Consider the following 23,508-nt stretch of genomic DNA (forward strand, 5'->3'; position numbering starts at 1 on the left):
GGGTGCCCCATTTCTCTTCACAGAGATCTCTATTACAACCTCCGCCTTGGGTGCGGCCAGCCTCCGGGCCGAGGCTCCCTGCCATTTGCCCGTTCCTCCATTGGTACTGGCCAGCCTGGCGGGACATCTTCATCGGCAGAAGTCCCGGGGGAGGAGGAGGAAGGACGGTGGAGCGAGGCCAGCAGTGGCCCTGCCTGCCGAGTCAGGTGGGAGGCAGCGGCAGGACGCGGAGGGCAAGGTGGGGATGTGGAGGAGCGGCTCTCCAAGAGGGGTGGGATGGGCTCTTTTCCTTCTCCTCAGTCTACCCCGGGGAGGGTCTCTAGCTGATTTTTTGGATCAGCTTCTCATCAGAGAGGCAGTAGAGGCTGTTGATGGACAGGTCCGAGATGAAGTGCTCACAGGCTTTGCGGGTGATCTGTTTGCAACCTCGCAGGTCGATTAGAGTGACGTTGGAGATGCGGCGCAGGTACAGCAAGGCCTGATCCGTCAGCTTATTGCAGCCTGTGGGGAGATGAGAGGAAGAGTGAGCTGCAACGCCTCCAGGAAGCCAGAGCTGAGCTCCCTTGTCAGGCTGGGAGGGCAGGTGGGGAGGAGAAAGCTGCTTTACGATGGCAAGTCCAGCCACGCCAGCCTGGGCCACCCAAAGCAGCGTACCCACCTGCCATGTTGAGCTCGGTGAGGGAGTTGCGCGTGGAAGAGCCCACGGCCGTGAGGAGGTTGGCCGACTGGTCCGTAAGGTGGTTGCAGTGGCTGAGGTCGAGGCGGGAGAGCAGGGGCATATGGCGGATGATCAGCCGCAGCGTGGCGTCAGTGATATCCAGGCCGGCGAGCCGGAAATCGATCATGTTGCGGAGTTTGCTGCGATTGTCCTGACCTGCAAAGGGAGAGGAGAAGCTGAGCGTGGGCTATCTGCCCTTTTGGGTTGGGGCATTCTGGATCTGGCATCGCCTCCCTGCTCTGCACCCAGCATGTCCTCCAACTCCCCACCACCCCAGCCTTGCCCCGTGGCAGCCTGGGCAACAGCTTACTGGGTTTGTCTGTTGGAGGCGTGAGTAAGTCCCGGATCTGAGGGTCCTTGATTCCTACTGCCCACCGAAGATCGAGGGTCCTGAGAAGGGGGCAGCTGGAGGTACTGAGAGCACAGACCGCAGACCAGGAACAGCCCGCTAAGATGAGGTCTTTCAGGCCTGCCAGGAGAAAGGAGAGAGGTACCAAGTCAGCTAGGCTTGGTCAGCTCCAAGGCGTCCCAAATCTCAAGCATCTTTCTCCAGGCACACAAGGAAGCAGCTCCCTTCCCTGCCTGGGGTGGGATGGGGAGCCGGGCTCTGAAGGAGAGGTTAACACACAGCAGCAAGAAACCACATCGCTATCGGCTGCCTGCTGGGTGACAGGATCCAGGCACCTAGGAGTTTTCCCGCAGGCAGGTACCAGGGTGCAGAGTCTGTCTCTCGCTGTGGTCCAGCCGTCAGGAAACCCTGGAGCAGGCTGGTGGCAGAGGTAGGGACCCCTCCCTGGCCCACGCTCACCTGGCAGCCTGTTGACGAGCCACGTAAGCTGTTTTTTGGAGATATTGGTCCAGCTGAGGTCGAGGCTGACCGGCTGTCTTTTGATGATGCCGCTCAGCGCCTGGGGGGTGATGGACTTGCACCTACTCAAATCTATCTTCGTCCACAATCTCTTGTCACAGCACCTGGGGACAAGGACAAGGCTGAAAGTTGAGCCTTAAGAGCCCCGTGGGACAAGAAACATGCAGGCGGGTTGCCTGGCTTCGGGGAGGAGCCTGGCCCTGGCGTGGCCCCAGCCGCGGCACAAGGCTGCTCTGCCTGGTTTCCCCCTGGGTTTCCCTGGACATGCGGGGAGAGGTTGCTGGGGGCGTCCAGCCACCCGGGGATGCCCAGAACAGCCCCAGCGGGGTTTTGCTGCCACGTAACAAGACTCTGAGTCACAGCTGTTGGCCTGCTTGCCCCCTCCCGGGTGCTCCTCCTGCCAGGGCGAAGATCTTAAGCATCCTTGCTCCCAGCACACGAAACGCTCAGCCTGGTCCCACCCCATGGCCTCGGCAGTGCTTGCTGCTTTGCTGGGAGCTGCAGCGGAGCCCGGAGGTGGCACAAACTCCTCCTCTCCCACAGGAGCCTGGAGAGACCCAGGACCTGATGGCAGCTCAGCTGTGCCCCTGAAGGTGCCACACCAGTGGCAGGTGAGGGGACGCTCTCCTCCAGCTACAACGCCACACCATTCCCACTGGCCGCTGATGAAAGCGGGCCGGTCCTTTCCCATTGTGCCATTCCCGCTGCTCAGCGGTTAGAAACCTCCCAGTTTCTAGTTCCCGTCTGTGCCCAAGCCCTCCATCCACAGCTGTCCCGGTGCCAGCATTGTCTTCAGGCCTGCCGCCCCTCCGAGGCACTTCCAGCCAGCAAACCCATCCCCGCCTCAGCCTGCTGGGAGGCCGAGGCAGGGAAGGGCAAGGACCACGCCGGGCGGCGGGCGAGGAAAGGGCATCAGTGCCTCGCAAGGACACAGCAGGGGACACAGGTGCTCAGGTGACAGCACAGCCTGCCACCGTCTCCCAACAGAAGGGACAGGAGGAAGGCAGTAGAAGGGGACAATAAAGATCAGTGCACATATGGCAGAGGCAGCAGCCAGGACGGCTGGCCACAGGGTCTGAGGGCAATGCTGCATGGCACGTGCCAGCTCCGGGGACTGAAGGGAGGGCACTGAGGGGGCTGGAGGCGAGACCCCGTCCCCCCTTTCCCTCTGCCTGCTCATCAGGCACAAGGCTTGGCGTGACTATGCCCGGTCCCGTGGTCAGGACGTGGGCAGGCCTGGCTGTCATCCCCCTCCCGCCACCGCGCGTCCCCACACTCACCACTTGTACCAGGTCTTGCACACCCGCATGCACTCGCAGAGCTCCCTGCGAGTGAGGTAGCGGAAGACAGACATCCACACCTCGCGCTGCATCCAGCTCTCCTCGCCCTCCTGCGCCCGGCCCCCTCGGCCGTTGAGTCGGGCCGCCCCCCCCCTCCTCCGCGTTCTCGTCCTCCTCCTCCTCTTCCTCCTCATCCTCCTCGGCAGCTGCCTCCTCCTCCCCGCCGCCCCGCAGGGGCATCCTGGCGGGCGCGTGGCGCATGACCACTCGGGGAGAGTGCTGCAGGTTGGTGGAGGAGGCTGTGATGGCTTGCAGCTTGGGGACGATAGAAGTGCCGTGGACGTCTTTGGTGGGGCGCTGGAGCGTCACGGTGAGGTAGGAGCCGTGCAGCTTGGCCTTCTCCACCTCCGACAGCTCCTTCTTGCCGCTGGGGTTGTTCTCCTTCTCCCGCACCATGGTTCGCTCGGTGGCCTGGAGCCGCAGCAGCTGCCGTCGCTTGAAGCGCTCGTCTCTGCTGGCGCTGTGGTGGTCGCTGGGGCCGGCTCCCGGGGACGAGCGTGTCACCACGCCTCGCGGCGACGCTGGGTCGTGGATCAGCTGCAGCATGGGGGTGGGCGAGTTGGGCGGGGGGGTCAGGGGTTCCTCACAACTCCGCAGGGGCCGCAGCACCTTGGTTTGCGCTGTGTCGTCGTCACTCTCCTCCACCTTCCGCTTCTGCGGGGCAGTGGGGCAGCAGGTTAGCAGGGATGGAGCCAAGGGTGGGCCTGGGGAATGCAACCCCCGCCCTCTCCCCTTCCCCAGGGCAACATGCACGGTGCCGGCAGGGCCTACACCAGCAGTGCCTGATACCACCAGGACCAGAGTCCACCCACACCAGCAACCAACATTTTCCTTCCCCCTTCGCAAAAGGGGTGTCCCCTGAGGTTGGGGGTGGCTTCCACTCTGTGCCTAACAGTCCCCTGCCTCTTGCAGTGGAAACTCTCAGTATCACAGCTCAGCACAAGACGCCATGGGGTCAAGGCGTGTTCATCACATCTTGAAGTGCTGGGGGACCCAGGAACCAGGCAGATGTGCACCCCAAGCATGCGCATCACCCAGGAGAAGGTGAAGGTGCCCCAGGGCAGTTGCCCACCGCCTGGCTTGCCTTAGCTACCGCACTTCCATCCACAGCAGCGGGCACGGTCCTACAGGCGATGCGGCAGCCATAGGCCGGTGTCCTGGGCAGCGCTGGCAGCTGCCAGCGGGCCAGCTGCCGCTGCACACAATCCGCTTGCTGCCCGGCGGAGGAACCCGGCTGCCCCTGCCGCTTCTGCAGGAGCCTGGCCTTGGCCTGCTGACGGGCTCTCTGGGAGCCGGGGACAGAGAGCAGGGGGCTGTCAGCTCACCCCGCTGCGGGATCCCAGGACCGGGCTGTGGCAGTGTCTGCTGGCGGGATGCTGCCAGGCCCCCCCCTGCCCCGAGAGCTGCTGCGCTGCACCCCCAATGACCCCCTCTCTCACCAGTCACTGCCCATCTGGTCCCCTGGATTGCACTGGTGCCTGCCTGCCCTCCAGCCCACCCATGCAGCCCGGCCTGGTTAAACACTGCTTATCCCTCAGCAGGACGCAGTGGGATGGAGGACATGTGTCCTGCCCTGCCACAGCACAGCTCGCCTCCTACCTGGCCCTTCTCTGCATCGTCACCCTGGTAGCATTTGGGGCACTCCCAGCAGTTAGGGAGCTCATCGTTGAGCAGTCCTTCCCCATCCATCTGCAAAAAGAAGAGGGCAGTCAGCAGCAGTCCTTCCCCACAGCCAAGCCCCCTCTGCCCCGGCACCCATGCCGCTCACCTGCAGGCAGCCAGGGTGAACAATCTCGTTGCAGATGCAGCACTCCATGAGCTTCTTCTCAAAGTCTTGTGAGTCCTCGTTCTGATCCACCTCCCCACAAAGTGCACACGTGACCGAGTGAGGCAGCCTGGGCTACAAAGGAAAGCAGGGGTGAAACCAAGGCAAGGTGGGACAGCCTTCCTCCTTTCCACCTTCTCTCCCCCACTGCCTGAATCACGGGGAATAGGCTAACTATCCCTCCAGGAATCAAACTTGGTCATTGCCCTCCTCTGTCTGACGCTGATCGGCCACACAGAGTTACTGCCAGGCTGCAGCAGGCTTCTGAGAAAAGGATCAGGCCGCAGACTCACCGCTAAGCACTGCCGGAGGACGCAGGACTGCTTCATGCGGCCAGGCCCGCCAAACTTCTTCATGTCCCTGCAATAGTGGCACATGCCACACTCGCCCTGCATGCAAGCCTTGCATTTTCGGCACCGCACCCGCCTCCGCCTGGCGCCTGACACGATGGGAGAGACCGTAGGCCTGACGGGTGTCGGGCGGGGGGTTGGCTTCATGGTGTGCGGCTTGGTGATGGGGATGGTGGGCAGGCGCACCCTCAGCCGGGCCTGGAGCTTTAGCTGGCAACAGAAATAGAGAGGGAAGTGGCATGAGATGAGCAGACTGCTGCATTCAGCTCGGATCAGAACGCCTCTGATCCCCAGCTCCCTTGCTGCGACCTCAGATAACGTGCCAGAGAGCAGTCCTGCTCCCTCACCTCTCTGCAGACAAAGGAGCCTCTATCGGCACTGCCCCCGGCAGCTCTCCTCGAGCACACTCACTCAGCCTTGGCCACCCCACACCAAGAGCTCTCTTTCCTCCAACCCCCCATCCAGAGTTAGAAACGGGTCTGAAAAGGGCTGCTGAGTCCCAAAAGCATCATGGCGCTCCAACAACAGACGCTCTTTCCTTCTGAGGCAAGGAATGACAAAGTCCACCCAGGCAGCCAGAAACACTGCCTTCCCTCTGTGCCACCCAGGTCCCTCTGCCAGCTGTGCAAGGGGACAGGGCTGAGCTCCGACACCAGTGCTCTGGTCACTCTTTCCCACGAGCTCGAGGCGCGCTGGGAACACCCAAGCACCCCTGTTTACAGTGCGGGTGGGACAGCACAGCTCTCCAGCAGACACCTGCCACCACGCGTGCCATCAGCCCTCACAGCAAACACGCTGGCTGCGGCACCCTTCTGGGATCGGGCGTGATGGTGTGTGCACCACAGCCGACAGGCTTGGGGAAGGGCAGGCACCCAAAAAACCCAGCACAAGGACAGGGTTGGGGATGCACCAAGCATCTGAGCGCTGCATGCAAAGCGTGCAGACGTCTCTAGGTCTCTTCTCCCAGAAAAGCTGCCTGGCATGCTTGTGGTACTGAAGGACCAGCAAACCACACTAGAACTCCTTCAGCAGGGCAGTTAGGCAGAGACAGGCACCTCCAAAGGGCAAACCGAGAGGCTTGTTTGTCTCCAGACACCCAGACGGGGTGTTACCCACCCTTCCCAGTGCGATGGGGTCCTGCTCTTCCCATACGCCTGCCCATGAGCCCATCTCCTGCCAGGAAGGAAGCAGTGACCTACAGGAGCCGTCCTGGCGGGCTGCGGGAAGGCAGCCTGCGGAGGGGAAGTCCGGCCGGCCAGCAGCAGGCTGCTCCTCGCCTCCATCTGCCCAGTGAGCTCAGCCCGGGCTGTGGCCCAGCTTTGGGCCCTGGGTTACGAGCACAGCTGGAGAGGGAAAGGCAGGGGCACACTGAAAGGTCCCTTTCCCGAGAAGCTGGCTACTATCTGCAGGTAGAGACCCTCAGGAGGGAGCTGCCTTTCTTGGGGTTGCAAAAGCCAACGCTATAGCACGGGCAGCGTGCTGGCAGGGACCCACCGGGCACGCTCAGCTATGGGCGAGGGGCTGGCCTGTCCCCCGAGCAGGCAGGGTCGATGCTGCTGATCACACCTCGCCCTTCATCTCTCAGGGAACACAATAACAATACGTTCCCCTGACACACAACATTGCTTATACCACCCTGGACCCCCTTGTCAAACCAGAGAGCTGCTGGGAGAGCTGTCTTTAGAGAATCACCTCTTCCACCAACAGCGGAGCTCCATCTCCTCTAAGAATGACCAAGGGGCTGGAGAATGTGGAGCGGCTGGGGTTACCGCCCGTCGGCTAAGCTGGGGTAATTGGTATGGTGGGAGACCTCCGCCACTGCCAGCAAACGTGTTTGCCCGTGGTGCCGTGGAGGCGGTTGCACCCCACAGCCTGCCTGTGCACCGCTCCCTTTCTGCCCGCCGGCTCAGGCTCCCGAGGCAAGTACGGAAGCCTTGCCACCACGCCTCAGTTGCAGGCGGCGACTCAGCGGAGGGCAGGTTACCAGCTCAACCACAAGCAACACCCACCCACGTCCCCTCCTCGCAGCTCCTACCTTATCTCTCTTGGGCCACTGGACGATGGGGATGCCTGTAAGTGCCAGTTTGGGGTCGCTGTTTGCGTATTCTTCTAGCAGCAGCTAATGGAGAGAGATGGGGGGGAAAGAGAAACAAAAAGCACAGGTGTGAGCAGAGTGAAACAAGGCTCCCACCAGCGAGGCAGGCTCCGACCAGATGCCAAGGCCAGCACGCTTCAAACGCGGCTGGGAAGGAGCCCTCCCTCTACCCACGCCCGCAAGCAACGATCCCTCCCCACATCAGACAGACAAGCTCTGTCGAGTCGATCTGCACGAGCGCTTTCATCAACTGCATTTCAGCCCCGAGGCCCCACTCTGTGCGGTGGTAGGGGGAGAGTGCCAAGCTTTTGCAATCCAGGGGGATTTTTGGGGGAGGAAGCACAAGGGTCCCCCCCATCTACCCCCGCAATGGTCCCCAGGCACCGAGCAGCTGGAGTGTGCAGTGGCAGCAGGATGCAGTGCCCCAGCACCCGCTCCGTAGCCTGGCGCAAGCTGCTGGGTAGCCAAGAGCTGCTCCCCTGCACCGCCTCGGGGTTTGGCTTTGACATGAGAGATCCCTCAGCACCAACCGGATGGGCACGCTGCCCTACAGCGCGACGGGCACCCTCGCTCTTGGTGGATGGGGGCTCCCTGCACTCACCCTGGCCCTTTCGGCCCTCTGGCTCCCCTCCGTCGCAACCCCCTCCCCACGGCCATTCCCCACCGAATTTGCCCGTTGCAAAGGTGCTTTATTTACTTGGCGTTGCCATGGCTACGCCGGCAGAAGCCTCCTGCCGGCATCCCCGCGCGTGGTGCTTCCTGCTGCCAGGCAGGGCCAGGGCAAGGGGCTGGCGGTGTCCCCCGGGGGGGCTGCCCGCTCCCTGGGGCGTGCACCCCAGCCCGGCTTCCCAGCGTTCCCCCACCCTTCTCAGGCGGCTGCGGGAGGCAGGAAGCCGCGGCCTCCCCGCCGCTCCCCGGCAGCGCAGCGTGCTGCCTACAGACTTTCCGCCTCCCCGCCAGCTTTCCCATGAGCACATGCTGAAAGGAAAGGTCAGGGGCTGGGGGCTCACACACACACACATGTGGGCAGGGAACCGCAGCCTCCCCCTGCCCGGAGCACCATGGGGGGTGGCGGTGGCTCAGGCATGCTTCCAGCTGGAGGTGGGGGGCAAGGGGCTAGGGGTGGGGGGCACCCGGGTCCTGTGGCTGCATCTGGCTCAGAGCCGGGGTGGGCGACAGCCCCCTCGCCCTCTCTGACCCCTCGCGCTCTGGCTGGGGGGACAACGCGGAGGGGACCCTGCGAGCGCACCGCATGCTTCCCCCGGCCGGCAGGAACTCGGCACCGGCGAGCGCGCCCCAAGGAAGGGGAGGGGAGAGGCGAGCCCAAGCACCAGCCAGGGACCCCTCTAGGGAAACAGGGGTCCCACAGCGGTCCCGTCCCACCCTGGCTGGGTCCGGATGATCCCCACGTCCCCTCCCCATCCCGCAAGCATTGCCAGCTGCCTGACCTTGCGCCTCTGGAGCTGCCGAGACTCCGGGGTGAAGTTTGCCGAGCCCTCTTTGTTTCGGTGCCCACACTGCGAGCGCTGGGGTCCCCCCCTCTCCCCAGACACGTCCAGGGGCTGGCTCAGTCTGAGCGGACCCCAGCCGGACCCCCGGTCTTCGGGGACATGGCTGGGGGAGCAGTCGCGCCCCCTGCCCCGAGCGCCCCCGGCTCCTCCCTGGTTCCGGCAGCCGCACTGGCAGCCGCGTGCTCCTCCCGAGCCCTTGGGCAGCAGCGGCAGCTTCCTGAGCCTGAAACAATGCTGCTGCGTCACCCACATGCGGTTCCCAGCAATGCTTTGCAACGGGAAGATGGCAGAAGAGAAAAAGCGAGCGAACGAGCAGAGGGCAGAGCCGTTCTGCTGCAGAGCCGGGAGGGGCCGGGACGGGCGGCTGGCGCCGTGCGGATTGGCGCAGGGGCCCGGGCGACGCGGCCCACCTTCCTCCCGCCCTCCGCCACTGCAATCGGAGAGGCCGGGGCCAGGCTCCCCAGGGCCGGGGCAAGCTGGGGAGAGTGCGGCGGAGAGCCCCAGCCCCGGCCCGCCCGCCGGCCCCAGGCCCCGCTCACGCCCAGCCTCCCTGACGCCTTTCTTTTGTCTTCTCCGAGGCGGTTTTTGGGGTTCTTGCTGGAAGCCGAACCCCGCTGGATCTAGGAGACACCACTGGCGTGAGCAAGGAGAAAGGGCTTTTAACTCAAGGCAAGGGGAATGAGCCCCTTGAAAGGTGGGGGCTGCAGGGACTGCACCCGCACCCTCCCAACCTGGATGCACAAACCTTCCCTGACAAACATCCCATCAGCCAAGTTTGGGAGCAGCTCCGGTCCCAAAGCCACGGGTGACCTAACCACTAGAGGGGGACAATCCCACACCGGGTGAAGCAAGGTCTCCCCAGCCAGCCCCAGCTTCCCGAAACCCTCCCCACCCCGGCTCCAGACCACCGCAATTAAAATGGAGGAAACTCTTGACATAAAACAAGCTCCCCAACGCAGCACCAGAGAACAGCGACTGCTCCCACTCCTAACGCAGCCGAAGTACCTGCAGGCAATCTCAGCTTTTGTCTCTCCTGCCCCTGGAGAGCCCAGGAAGCCACTGGGCCACACTGACCAGACACTTGGGTCCAGACTGTCACCACCTGAACCGCCAACGACACCCTCGGGCCCCCGGCACAGGTTCTCCACGGATCATGCCGTCTGCATTGCACCGGGGATGCCCAGCACTGCAGCGCGGTTTGGCCCGGCGTGGAGGATGTGTAGGGTGGCTCCTCCATCATGTTGCCAAGGTCAAGCACATCAGATGGCACCCTGAGGTGACGCCTGGTCAGGCAGGATGGCACAGGGGTCTTTGGCCCTGCGTGCTCCAGGCCGCAGTGCTCCCATTTGGTGCATTTGGACAGCGACCACGGAAGCATCGGACACCTCCTGAATGCCACACCGCTGGCACATGCTGCGGTTTAGTCTCCTCTGACCCGCAGGCAGGAGCACGGCCAGCACTGCCGTCCCGCCAAGGGGGACCTTTTCGGCACAGCTCACAGGCCACCCTGGCCTTCCTCCTCCATCCCTGGTGGAAGCAGCCCCTGTTCCTCACTAAGTCCTCTCCGTGTCCCATTGCCCTGCAGGAAATGGGGGACTGTGCACGCTCTCCCCACAGCCACGGAGAGGGAGTGGAGTGCCCTGCGACCGCTCACTCCTCCCAAGGGCACTCATCGGCGCTTTTACATCCCCTGGGCTTCAGCAAGCTGACACGTTCGCTGCTTCTCTTAGACATGAGCACCTGGAGAAACAAACTGTCTTGGGAAAGCCGATTCCAGCTGGCAAATTTACTGGGGCAGGGAAAGGAGAGCACAAGGCAGGGGGAATGCTTCAGGCAGATGTGACCCACAGGAGGAGCAGACCAGGCAGACGACGAGAGTACCATGCATTTACAGAGGAGCGAGAAGATGTCTCTGATCATAGAGACACACAACATGGAGCCAGTACGTGGGCCATGCCAGAGCAAAGGCTTTGAGATGAGGTCCTGGAGACAGGATCCACACTTCTGGGAGAGGCCCTTCTTGTTTCTGCAATGCTTGGTGCTCCGACACATCCAGGCAGAGCCCAAATATAACCCATTTGTGCCAGTTACTGAGGCCGCAGGGCTTGGTGGCACTGCAGCAAGCAAATGGTTCAGACATGGGCTCAGCTCCCCGTAAGTCAGCCAACAGCAGGTCTGACAGCTCTAAAGCCAGAGCCTCACGGACCATCCTGCTCCTCTGAAGTCCAAAGGAGGGAAAGCAGCACACCCAAGAGGGGTCAGAAGTGACGGACAGAAGGAGTCAAAAGACAATGGGACATCTCAGGAGATCCCTCGTTGCCAATAATCTTTCCAGTGACTCAAGTCCAAGCCATGCACAAAGGCATCACCAAATGGATGGAGATTTTTCAGCAAGACATTAGCGCTACAAGGCGACACATTCACAGTCTCATCTTGCAAAGGCAGATGTTCTCCTGAGGCAGCGCTAGAAGTCGTTTTGATTTCTGTGGGCCTTCCCATTTAAGCCACAGGAGAACAGCTCTCAGTCACTGGTTCAGAAGGCAGCAACGTGGTGTCACCAGGAGCTTTCCAAGGGAGACAGGCAAAGCAAGAAAGGTTAAGAAGAGGCAGAGGTGGCAACGTGCTCTTCCTATTCAAGATGCCTGACGCAGCCTTGTTTACAGAGTCTCAGCTGACGGACAATCCCTCCTGCCATGAAGCTGGAAGCACATCTTTGTCACATCCAAAGTGCCATGTCCCACCGTGTGATGGCTCCGGCTCCTCATGATAGGATACAGAAGCATATTTCTCCACGTGACCCAACACGTGGACATCCTGAATTCGTCATGACCACACAAGAGGCTGTGGGAAAAGGCAGCATTTTCCCAGTCTGTGCCTGCTCCGGTGTGCCTGGGGACACCAGTTAGCAGAGGGTGGCAGGAAGCATGGTAGGACATTTGACCTGGCACCTCGATCTGCCTGTCAGATCACTACCTGCACGTCTGGGCTCTACGATGAGACAACACCACGTTTCTGATCCTGGGTAGCAGACAGACCAAATAAACATGCAGGCCACAGCCACAAAAGCCTTCCACAACGCAGCGTCTGCCTAACTGGACACGGCTACCTAGTGACGGCAGCAAAGTTGGCGAGCGCTGAAAACGCATTGGCTCGGCGCTTCTCTAGAGCGGGTCTTTCCCAACGGTCCTGTTGGCCAGAGCCCAGGGCCGTTAATGACCTCATTTGGTGACGTAATGGTAAGAGTACCTGCTGCACACAGATGGTCCCAGAGTCAGGGTAAGACACTGTGTAGAACATACTGCTTTCCGTTTAGCTTAAGTCACTGAAAATGGATTAGGCTGTAGTTCTCCACTAGCGCATAAAGAGAAATAGCAGATGAACAGAAGGGAGCCAGGTCTGGGGTGCAGCATGAGGGATCCCACATGGATCACGCCTCCGAGAGCTGGGAGGGAAGGCAGGAGTGCCAGAACAAGACCGGAGAAGGGAAGGGCTGTGCTTACACACAGCCACTGTAGAGCTGTGTTCTGAGAGAGTCAGCTACAGCTGTGCAAGAACACAAAAGCCATTAGAGGAGGGAGTTATATCAAAGCTTACAAAAGAAATGTGACTGAAACAGGATCTGTACCCCACATTGTGGGTTACAGACGCATGGATAGCCACTTCACGCCTCTAGCTTGGTAACAACTTGTCCTGCCTTAAAAAAAAAAAGTGTTCTCCATACAAGCTGTTGATATTGAGAATTAGACCTTCACTTATCAGGCTTTTCAGTGACCAGACCAGTTAAAAGGTTTAGCTAGAAGTGTCTTACCCCTTTTCAGGATTTATAAACCAACCTACATTTGCCAGATCCATCACCTCTAAGGAAAATCCAAGTTCTGAAAGTAAAGCTTTGCTATCGTTTGACAAACTTGCCCTGTTTTCTCCATCCACTGCAGTCTGATGACTTAGGATCTTCATGCCTTGAGGATGCCCCGTAGCACAAGCTTTACTTGGGAGGCTGCTAGTCCTGAGGGACAGAGTTCTGCAGCTCAGGATACTTCCAAACCTCAGAGGACAGCCAGCTTTAAGGAGCAAGTCCTTCAGGGAAACTGTTTGCTCTGACTGGACTGCAGGGACTTTTACCCACAGCTCATCTGCTAGGTACAACCAGACACGGGGGCTGGTGGGTCACACCAAAACCACAAGCCCACGTCCATTAGCTCTAGAACATAACAAGTCCTTGGAAGAGGTCTCAAAACCCAGATGAACACCAACAACCTTGAACGCTCTGCCTTCAAAACGCCCAACGCCAGCCTCCCTTTCTCAGTCCAAGGGTGAAATGCTGCACTCACAGCTCAGAGCGTGAGTTTCTCCAGAGCATCACATGGCCTGTGGTAGGGCCAAGGCCACCCCACCGCCGTGGCTCAGAAACACACACGGCGCGTACTGAAAGGCCACGGCACACACGGCGCACTTGAAAAAGCCACAGGAAACTCGAATTGCAGCCCCCTAACAGCACGTACTCCCATTCCTTCAGCCAAGCTCCACCAGAGCTCGGCCTGCAAACAACAGCCCACCCTGGGACCCCAGAGCTGCACCCTCTGCTCCAAACGCAGCTGAGCGGCGGATTTACCAAAGGACCCACAAAAATCAGGAGACAGCGCTTGGAAAAGAAACACGATGGCAGAGATCAGGATACACCCGTGGTTGTGTCTGGACGTCAGCCTTGGTCCAGGCAAGGATCACCACCAGCAAGGAAGGGAGCAGAAGGTAACTGGTTTTAGGGACTAAAATAGACTTCTGGGGAACAGAGTGAGGTTGACATTCTCACTTCAGTGCTGAAAGGGCTAAAACACCAAAGCTCATGGAATCAGCACGACACATCTGGCAGATACAGCTCAGGGTGTAAAGCGGGGTGGGGGGGTGGGGAGAAGACAGACTCATAACCGAAGGTCACATCCTGTGGAAACAACCCAAAGAAACAAGGCCAAATCCACCTGGGGCAAGGAAAGGGCTCCGTCACAGTGTCCAGCAGCCCAAGGAGTCCACAGACAGAATTGGAAACAAACTGCATCGCAAAACAAGCACTCTTGCCCTGACACCCATAAGGGACCCAGACAGGGCCCAGAGGTCCCCAGCATCATCTCAGCCACACTGGCTGGGAGCAGTTACTGCTCCTGCTAGCCCAGACCCAAAATCCAAGCCAGGGCTGTCCCTCAGCATCAGCTGGTGTAACATTAGCCTTGTGTAGAGGAAGAAGAGGACACCAAGCCTGCAGACACATCACCTCCTTGCCCAAGGATGGGGGTAAGGTCAGGGTCAAGCACAGCTTCCCTGTGGGGAAATGCCTTTCCACCTCCAACGGCTCAAGAAAGCAGATGCACCCTGGCAGCCCCGAGGAATGGCAGCACTCATGGCTCCCTCATGCCTACGTACCTTGACGTCAGCGATGAGGGCATCCTCATCCTCAATGCCGGTGGGAACACACTTCTTGTGCAGAGGGAGCGACTCCAGTTTGTCCACGAGGCAGCGCAGCCCCTCCAGCTCAAACTGCGTCAGGTGCACCTTCCTGCTCTTGCGCGGGCTGCCACCGTTTGGGTCCCAGGCCTGGCCGTTTTGGGAGCCCCGGCTGGAGTCGGAAGAGTCTATAGATGGGGTCTTCTTCAGACCCGGCAGGCTGCTCCGGCAGCTCCTGCCCAGTTCATCATAGTCCACATTGGCACCGTTGGCTATGGGGCTGGTGAGAATGGACCGCCTTGTGACCGGTCGCCTAGGTTCCTTTCCTGCTGCATCCTCCTCTTCCTCCTCCTCCTCCTCCTCTTCCATGTTTACAGAGTCCGAGGAGCTCAGCTCCATATCTGCCATGATGGAGAAAGAGTGAGAGAAGAGCGCAGTGGCCAGACAATCACTCACAGGAAGCATTCAGTTTCTAGAGGAATCCCCCCAGTTACCAGAGATGCTGGAGCAACAGATACATACAGGGACAAGGGGTGAGAGGAAAGGATGGGGCACATAGCGGCAAGAAAAGAACAGATAAAACCCCTTCCCATTCCTGGCTCATTTTGCGGGAAGGTGAGGCACAGGACATGGGAAAACCTCCCAGAGAAGGAGAGAGCAAAGCTCTAGGCTGTATTTCATAGAATCCTAGAATGGTTTGGGTTGGGACCTCTAAAGATCATCTAGTCCAACCCCCTGCCACGGGCAAGGGCATCTTTCATTAGATCAGGTTCCTCACAGCCCCGTCCAACCTGACTTTGCTTCGGAGGCCTTGGTCCTGGGAGTGACTTGGGACTTTGATCCTGCCTTCACGATGGGAGAAAGAGGATGTGGACTCACTAGGTGACCGTGAGGTCTCTGAGCCTGATTGTGCATTATAAAGCACCCTTCCCTGACAGTAAAAGGGAAAGGGGCTCTCCTGCTCCTTTCAGCTCTCTGCACTAGTTCCCACTTCACGCTGCTCAGTGGTAGAGAAAGGGCGATGAAGGTACTGGAAGCCTCCAGGCGGGAAAAGGACAGAGACAGCCTTTCCCAAACTGAGCGCTGAGGGAGATCTCAAGAGGGCCACAGGAAAAGGACAAGAGCTGGCAGCCGTGTCCCTCTGCTAGGGACCCTTGGACAGAAAGCGAAAGCCCCAAAGAGGCTGTGGCTGTGAGGAGAGGTGCCCAGGAGTCAGCATTTACAGCCTCTTAGGGGAGAGAGGACAGATTTGCTTCAGGGGCCTTGGGTGGAGGCTATCCAGCTCTCTCCACTCTGAAGAAGGGTCTCTGTAAGAAATCATCTCTTGAATCACTGCTCGGGCCCCACATGTCTTGGCTGTAAGGAAGCCAAACATTCCTTTTGCAAGAGACTCCCTGCACTCCCTTGCACATAACCTTGACAACACTTTAAACCCTATGTGCAGGAAGGCCCTGATCAGCAAGAAAACATTACTGCCCTGCAGCCCACAGCACAGCAGTGGTTACTGCAACTTCCCTCCACCTCTTCTGTTAAAGGCTTTGTGTGTACCAGCAAGGCCAGGAACTTGTGCACTGGTTTTGCAGCTGCAAGGAACCTGGCCTGTTGCAGAGGCAAAGGAGGAAGCAAAAAAGTCTGGCTAGTTTTGACTTCTTGCTCAAAGGAAAAAATAAATAAATCGCACCTCATTCGACCAGTCTGCAATGCCCTCCGACTGCTCAATACAGCAAACAGCAAAAAAGGAGGAAATACCCAAAGAAACCACCTTGTGAAATTGAGGAAGTGATGGTCCCAAATTCTTCCCACACAGCCCTCCCCTGCCTGCCGCACTGCAGAGCCAGACAGGAGGGCGCGAGAAACTGCTTCGATACAGGTGAAGAAGGAATAAGGGCTGGACAGCCAACGCAGGGGGCTTACCCATACTGAGCGATTCCTTCTGGAAGTCCTTGGTCAGATGCGAGCGGCTGGTGATGCAGTAGACGTAGCGCTCCAGCACGTACCAACACATCTCGTAATAGAAGGGATAACGAAACTTGTTTGGGACCTGCAAAAGAGGCAGGGGGAAGGGGATCAGCTCAGGCCTCCTTCACCACAGGGAGATAGCTCTTATTACTGCTGCCTCAAACCAGACCGATCCCCTCCTGAGAGACAGGAAACGCATGTACATGTATAACAGCATCATTCATGCTTCTGGCAGCCTGATGTAATTCTCCTTGCAGGAGGATACTATCACCAGGCAGAGCAGAGACCAGGCACCGCTCACTTGCAAGCCATTAACATTTCATTTTTCTTTGTTAGGGTTGCAGCTCTTCCCCCACAGACCTCCTTCTCATTAGTACAAGAAAAAAGCGGCAGACGCCACAAAAGGTTTCACTAGAAGGCAATGGTTCAAGCCCTCTTCCCAAGCCGCAGCACAGCATCTGACAGGATTTGTCTGGGGGGAGGGAAAGGGTTGGTCTATTAAGAGAGGTGTTACCAGCTCAGCTGTTTAGCAAAGTGTTATCGGGGCTCTGTCACATCAGCGCCGGCAATTCACGTGCAGGCAGAAGATGCCCCGACCCTGCTGCCTGCCTCACACCTTCCTGAGGCTACAGTGCCCAGGGTGGAGCAGGCACACACTCCATCGTTCTATGTATGTCTCAGCTGCTCTGGATGATGGTCTGACATGTGTGTGCTAACCCACAGGTCCTGCCTGCTGCAGCACCCTGAACTGCTTCAGAGAGGCCAACAGTCTGTCCATCACAGCCCAGGCATGTCCTGAGGCTTTTCCGCAGGTGCCGAGCACTGCAGGACCCATGTCTCTACAAGGAACAAGCGAGAACACTCACAACAGCATTCTCTGCTCAAGACCTCAGGAAGCCTTTGGTTTTAGTCATCTTTAGTCAGGCCACATCGAGGTCTAAGAGCAACACCAAACAGCAGCAGAAGGCAGCCAGCTAAGGGAAGAGGCAGCACGCTGGATGCACTCCCATGGACATGTTACTGCCTTCCTCTTCAGGCAGCTGGGGAGGTCCTCATCACACTCACAGCAAGGTTTCCAGACCCCCTCAGAAGCCCGATGTCAGTACGAAGGAACATAACAAGCCTTAGTGCACATTGCAGGCTGTCCCTCTGCCCAAGTTCCTGCCTGTACATTTAGCAGGCTAGGACATCTTGCTTACAGACAGCTGGAGTTCGAGCAATCTGTCACAGGGCGAGACTCAACTTGCCTGCCTGCACACCACCGCTCCTGGCAGCGCCCTCCCCACCATCCCAGGAGGCCACGTCCTCCCAGCTCTCCCGCAGGTCCTTACCCGCGTGCGGTCTTCGATGCTGTAGATCCGGAGCTGCATAGGGATGTTGAAGCTGTGTAAGAAGTTACCTCCGAAAACCAGCGTGTCCATGGGAGTGTACACAGCATGGATCCAACCTTGGAGAGAAAGCAGAGTTTGAAGAATCCTTCTGAGCGACTAAGTGAGGTCAAGGTCTCACAATTGACAGTCCCTACTAATTCAATTCCTTTGCAATCTCTTACGAACTGTGCTCTGCAGAGCAGGGCTGTCAAATCTGCACAACCCTCACACTCTCAGCTAAGTCCACCCTGACAGCTGCACCCTTAACCTGCATCCAGGTTAGCTGCAAACACACAGACCTAACTATTGACCCTTTCCCTCATCAGCCAGCCCTAGCAGCAGTGCGGGGCTATGATGGGACCATGCAGACTCCAGCTCTTTGAGGAGGGCGGACATTGCTGTCTTACAGCAACAATGTCCACCCCTCCTGAAGCATCACTACTGAATTACTCAATATTCAGCTCACTTGACCCATCTAAGAGCTACAGACAGAGTTGTACTTAGGTGCTTAAATACACCTGTGGATCCGGCCTCACATCCTCTCATGGTGGCACAAGTGCCAGTATCCACCTCCTGCCCATAGCTTTTTGTCATCCTGGTGTCTCTGGAAAGTTGCTTCCTAGCTGCATTAGGCCTAAGAACACCAGCAGCAAGGAAAACAGTCTTCCAAAGTCTGTTAAACAATTAAAGAATCCTCAAAGCAACTCTGGTCTCAGCTCTTATCTCCATGGCAATCCAGCCAAGCCCAACATTTTCAGAATTCCAGCATGGATTTCCTTAGGGCAAGGCCACTCAACTCAAAAAAGAAGTGACAGTCGTGGTACCAAGATATAAATAAGTAACTTGGGCAGTCCCTGGTGCTTTTTGTTCCTGGTTTTGCTGTAAGCTACAGGGGTATGTGTGTACAACACAGCTTATTCCTGCACTGCTGCTGGAGATCAAATGGTAGGTTACAGCATCCTTTGCCATCTGAGACATTCTTACGGACACAATTTTTATGTAACAGTTTTATCAGAAGCGTCCAAAGAGGCCCAACAGTCTTTCTCCTTACAAGGGAGCACTCCCTAATGCAAGCACATTTTGCAGACATCTCAGGTCTGCATCACATCCTAAAAGGCTGTGAGCCAGTCCTTGCACACAATCAACTTGAACTGCTGTTTCACCTGCCTCATCTCTTCTGCCTTTGCTGTTTTTGAGCACAGCACTGTACTAACTGTGCATGCAAGACATTGCTGATGCCCACCAATTATTGTGCTTGCTAAACCAAGTCAGGCTAAAGATTTCTCTTAACTCCTGAGAGTGTTCCCACTCCCGACCTCAAAGTCTCCTCGCCCAAGCCCTCTGCAAAGCAGTTACCTGCAAGTCTCTCCATGTTACTGCTTCCAAGCTCCCTATTGGGTTTCAGTGTTTTCCAACATCTGCTTCTAGCTATATGCTTTCCAGTTCTCCTATCTCCAGTACATGCAGACTTCAATTCTCTTTCCTTGTGTCCAGAGCAGTCAACCTCGTTCCTTAAACTCACACACTGGCTCCTTTCCTTGCTTCACAATTTGAATGTAACTCTGCAGAGATTTCACAAGAGACCCAGGAAGCTGAGGAACTGTGCTGCCTCGGGCCAGCCTCCATCCTCAATGTGTACTGCTCCACATGTCAACATGATGGGCTCTGGGAAAGCCTCCTTTAATAATTGATCAAGAGTGATGTGAGCCAGCCACAGCTTTTCTGTTGCTTGGGCTGAATCCACCGTGCCGTGACAGCCATGTTTTGGGAGCTGGCAAGCAAGAGGACAGAGCCATATCACATCTCCCTCTCCCAGTTACTTATGAGGGAAGAAGCTAAATCCTGCCTTTTGCTTGTGTCCCAGGAGTTTCAACCTCTTGCCACAACCCTGGCAAAGGCCAGGATGCGCCTGCCCACCCTGCAGTACCTGAGGGGATGACAAACGTGTAGCCCTGCTTGAGCTCGATGCGCTGGCACTCTGACACTCTGTCCCCGAGAAAAATGTCTCCCTGCTTCCCTGAGAGAAGCCAGTTTTCATAGAGCTCCAGGTTCTGGGGTGTAGGAGGGATCAGCCAGAAGATCTGCAAATGAAGACAACACATGTCTAAGTCACTGCACAGTTAACAGCTACTGACTATCCCTTGCTTCTTCCAAACCTGCCCTGTTCCCTCTCCCGACATCTAAATCTCTTCCTCTCCCCACCCACAGAGGATGCAAGCCTGCAGAAATTCCCAGTAGTGACCTAAACAACTGTCCCATTTGAGAGGGCAAGCTGCTCAACAAGGTCCTCCCCAACCTGACGCACTGAGCCCACAAGCAAACTGAGCTTGGGATGCTTTGTAAGGTGTTATTTACAACATCTGTGTCTGAAAGACACCAGAGTATCAGAGACAAAGTTGATATTTACCTGCGTATTTCTGTCATGTTGGTAAAAGCTAGAATTCCACTAGAGATTTGCACCTGTCTGGCCCCATGCAATACAAGTGACAAGCAGATATCCATCCCCAACTAGGCTCTTCAGAGACTGGTAGCTCGTCCTTTGGGGGAAGGCACGGGAGCCACAAACCATCAGAATTGCTGGGGAAGTCTGGCAGCTACATCTCCTTTGCAAGGAAAGGCGAGTGAAAAACCCAGATTCTTCAGGTGGGGCAGTTTGCTGCCTTCCCTGAACCTAGTCTAAGTCAGTGGAGAAAGATGGGATGGAATAATCGCCCAGGACTTGTCCTAAAGAAGTGACAAGACTTTTTTCCTAGAGATCTGCTTCTACTGTCTCCCTTCTCACAGGAGCGTAGGGAAACAGAAACTCTTCACTTCTTTCTGGATGCGGAAGATTGATGGGTTAGTCCCATATGTCATGCTTACGAACGACCAGTCCCAATCCTAACCCAAAGATGCTGTTGTGCACTATATTTCTGTATCTTCAAAGATTTTACTTCTGCTCTAGCATATTTCATTCATCGTGGTGCAGGTGCAAGCCTAGTCCAAACCTAGGTTGGACTCGATGATCTTAAAGGTCTTTTCCAAGCTAAATGATTCTGATTCTGTGATACTGACTGTGGAGGGAGCCCATCCACCTGCCTTCAGCTGGACAGTTCCTTCGCAGCACTTACAAGATAAAGGGCTCCCTATCCTAAGGCTGTCCAAGGCTCTTTCTCAGGAGATACCCAGCCACCACAGGCAGCCTTTTTTACCCCCAGCTCCTTGATGAATTCAGCCCTAGATGGCTGATGGTTTTTATTGGAAGCGGTGAGGTCTCTTCTAAATCACTCACAAGGGTTAAGTTAGGAGCTAAGTGCATTTCACTGGGCAAGAGGTGGGACCTGCCTTTAGTAAATTCTGCACTACAGGATACTTTCCCTCCACATTAGCTTTTCCAAATAATACTCAGCTGAGCTACCACCAGATTTTTCTGCTCCGACTGCATCGATTCAAATGTACTATAACGAGTCTGTCTGCATCGCTGCCCTCCCTGGACAGCAGTGCAAAGTTTCCTTGACTACAGTAGAGCTGACAACTGCAGCTGGCAAAAACTTGAATACAAGCTCTTCCATGCTGTTACAGTGGTAATGCTAAAGCATAGATCGAGTCCCGTGACAACAGCCACATCCACCCAATGGCAGTCAGAGGGGAGGTTTTCCCAGCAAGGGCTTCATATGGACTAAGTTTCACACTCTGAACACGACTGTTCTCTCTAGGGCAGCAGAAGTGCTAGCTAGGATGTCTGACTGACTTGTTCAAGTACTAGCTATCCACTTCAGTGATAGAGCACCCAAACTATTACAAATCTGTTTTCTGAAAGTTAAGAGAACAAATACAACATCTCCACCTCTATGGGGAGTTTAAGGTGCAACTCACTCTGCCTGAAGGCAAGTGGGAGGACTGGCACCTTCCCAGATCCCCTTCCATACAGATTTCTTCCAAGCCAGGCCCCAGTACAACACAGCAGGGAAATCCCTGCACAATTATAACTGGAAGCCACCCCTCAGGGAACAAACACTGCACTCAGATGAAGTTTGTAACCAGACAAACTCAAACTCGATGGAGCCTGGGGTTCAGTTTTTGTATCTTGGGCTGAGCTCAGCTACAGGAAGTGACTCCAGACAAGGAGCTCAAATCTGACACTGTTTCAGAGCTACTTCTCACCAGAAACCATTCAAGGGTTTTGAAGTGAAGATCTGCCACTAACCTTCAGTTCAAATGCTTCTGCTTTTGAAGTCACTTGATGTTTTAAGGTGAACCCTCACACATCTGTTGGCTATTTAAAACCCTTGGACAACTTAGCTTTAGGAGAGGCTCCCACTCAGCTTTAATTGGCTTTCTTCCATTTGCTGCTGCTCCCAGTGTGATATTTGCACCACAGCAGGAGGTGATCAGCCATGTAGCAAAGTGATGTCTCAGAAGCCCAAGGCACTGGATGAGTTGGGTTATTCTACTCTGTGTCATTTAGCCTTTTATAAGGTTGTCTCAGCATCATCTCTAGAGCATGGGTTTTCAGCCTGTGCCTGGTGGACCTCCGAGGGCCTGAAGTACTTCCAAGAACCACAGATAAAAAAGTTTAGGGTGGAAAGACTTCACTGTCTGGGACCTGCATCTCCAAGAATGGACAAGAGAATAAACTAAAAGCCACTCTCTTAAAGCATCTGTAACTTTCCCACCAGGGACTGTCCTCCTACCTTTCCCCCTCGGTGGATGTGGTACCACACAGAAGTACCACCGAAGTCCACGTGGAAATCTGTGTAGCAGCCCTTGACACTCATCAGACAGTATCTGGTGGAAAACAAGATGACGGTAAGGTGAAAATGAGTGGTGATCCACATTTTAGAGCAGATTCAAAGGGAATGGGCTGCCCAAACCCAGGCCAATGGCTCAGAGCAGTGCCAAAAGCCAATTACTGCAGTGCTAAGCACTTTAGCTGCAGGGAGGTGGTGGTTTGCAGGAGAGCTCACTTTGCATTTATATCACATCCCCACAAAAAGATCTAGTCCAGGCAAGAGGAGAGCTTTCATCCTCACACACCCGGCAGCTCTAGAAACGCCCCCATCAGAAGTCTGGCCTACAGGGCAGGATGGGCAGCGCCTAGCAGCTCAACTGACTCCAGATGTCTCAAGGTGGTGAACATCAAGAGCTTCCCCAAAGCGCAGAGAGCTCCTAGAAGCCACGCGACTACCCTTCCACACAGCGTTCAGCAGGGACTTAAATAACTGCAGTGTCCTTACAAGTGTCCCCCACTGAAATAAACAGGGAGACTGTTCCTCCCACTTCCCCTTGGTACAAACTGCTTCTCCCTTGGGCAGTTTTCTTGCAAGAGATGCTTTGCTGCCTGCCACCACTGAAACAGCTCAGGAAGTCACTTACTTCTGCACCTTTGGATACTGCATCTCCAGGATAGCATTCGTAGACTCTGTCTGACTCTCCTTCAGGTGTCTGGGCCACATGTTATCAACCCAGTCAATCAAATCCACCTACAGCAGAAAGGTGGGAGACATGAGTAGAGATGAAAGGGCCACAGTAACCCCTTTCCAGGCTGTCCTGGAAACTCAAATACCTACTGCCTGTCTGGTAAGCCCACAGCTCACAGGTGCCTGGGCAGGGTTGCACTGGACCCAACAAAGCCACTGCAGTGCTGCACACAGACTGCCAGCCAGCCCAGCTCAGAGCACACCCACGACAAACAATGGGATCAGGGAAGGAAAGGAAGCCCTGGTGTTAGCTGAATGGCCATGATACCCCCTTTTTGGCCCCCAAACACCCAGAAACCTTCCCAATGCCACTGGTGCAATCCCACATGTAAAGCCCTTAAGACCAGCTGTTCTGATACTGGTTGCTGTACAGCGAGCCTCTGAATTCACACAAGCAGTGAACACCACAGCAAGATCCCAAGCACGGTACTGGGGTGCTGGTCTTCTACTTAGGGACTAGGCAGGAACTGCTATGCACTGGGCTTACGTAAAAAACACGCTGGACAGCATCTGCTAGGGTGGGATTCAACTGGCTAAGCTTCAGAACAGGCAGAGATGTCCAGGCTCCCTCTACAGT

The 23,508-nt window shown here is 56.5% G+C and overlaps 1 protein-coding gene across 1 annotated transcript in view; it reads right to left on the minus strand.

Moving 5' to 3' along the window:
* KDM2A (lysine demethylase 2A) overlaps positions 1-23,508 on the minus strand; it is a 48,620-nt gene continuing 25,112 nt past the window's right edge. Inside the window, 16 exon segments of the mRNA XM_059825731.1 lie at positions 1-501; positions 659-887; positions 889-1,187; positions 1,527-1,690; positions 2,867-3,018; positions 3,020-3,580; positions 4,526-4,615; positions 4,695-4,826; positions 5,045-5,311; positions 7,137-7,220; positions 14,123-14,544; positions 16,058-16,184; positions 17,434-17,549; positions 19,400-19,553; positions 22,146-22,239; positions 22,828-22,934. Of these exon segments, the coding sequence (XP_059681714.1) occupies positions 320-501; positions 659-887; positions 889-1,187; positions 1,527-1,690; positions 2,867-3,018; positions 3,020-3,580; positions 4,526-4,615; positions 4,695-4,826; positions 5,045-5,311; positions 7,137-7,220; positions 14,123-14,544; positions 16,058-16,184; positions 17,434-17,549; positions 19,400-19,553; positions 22,146-22,239; positions 22,828-22,934 (3,180 nt within the window). The 3' untranslated portion in view covers positions 1-319.

This window comes from Gavia stellata, chromosome 17 (assembly GCF_030936135.1).
Source record: "Gavia stellata isolate bGavSte3 chromosome 17, bGavSte3.hap2, whole genome shotgun sequence".
Classification (NCBI taxonomy): domain Eukaryota; kingdom Metazoa; phylum Chordata; class Aves; order Gaviiformes; family Gaviidae; genus Gavia; species Gavia stellata.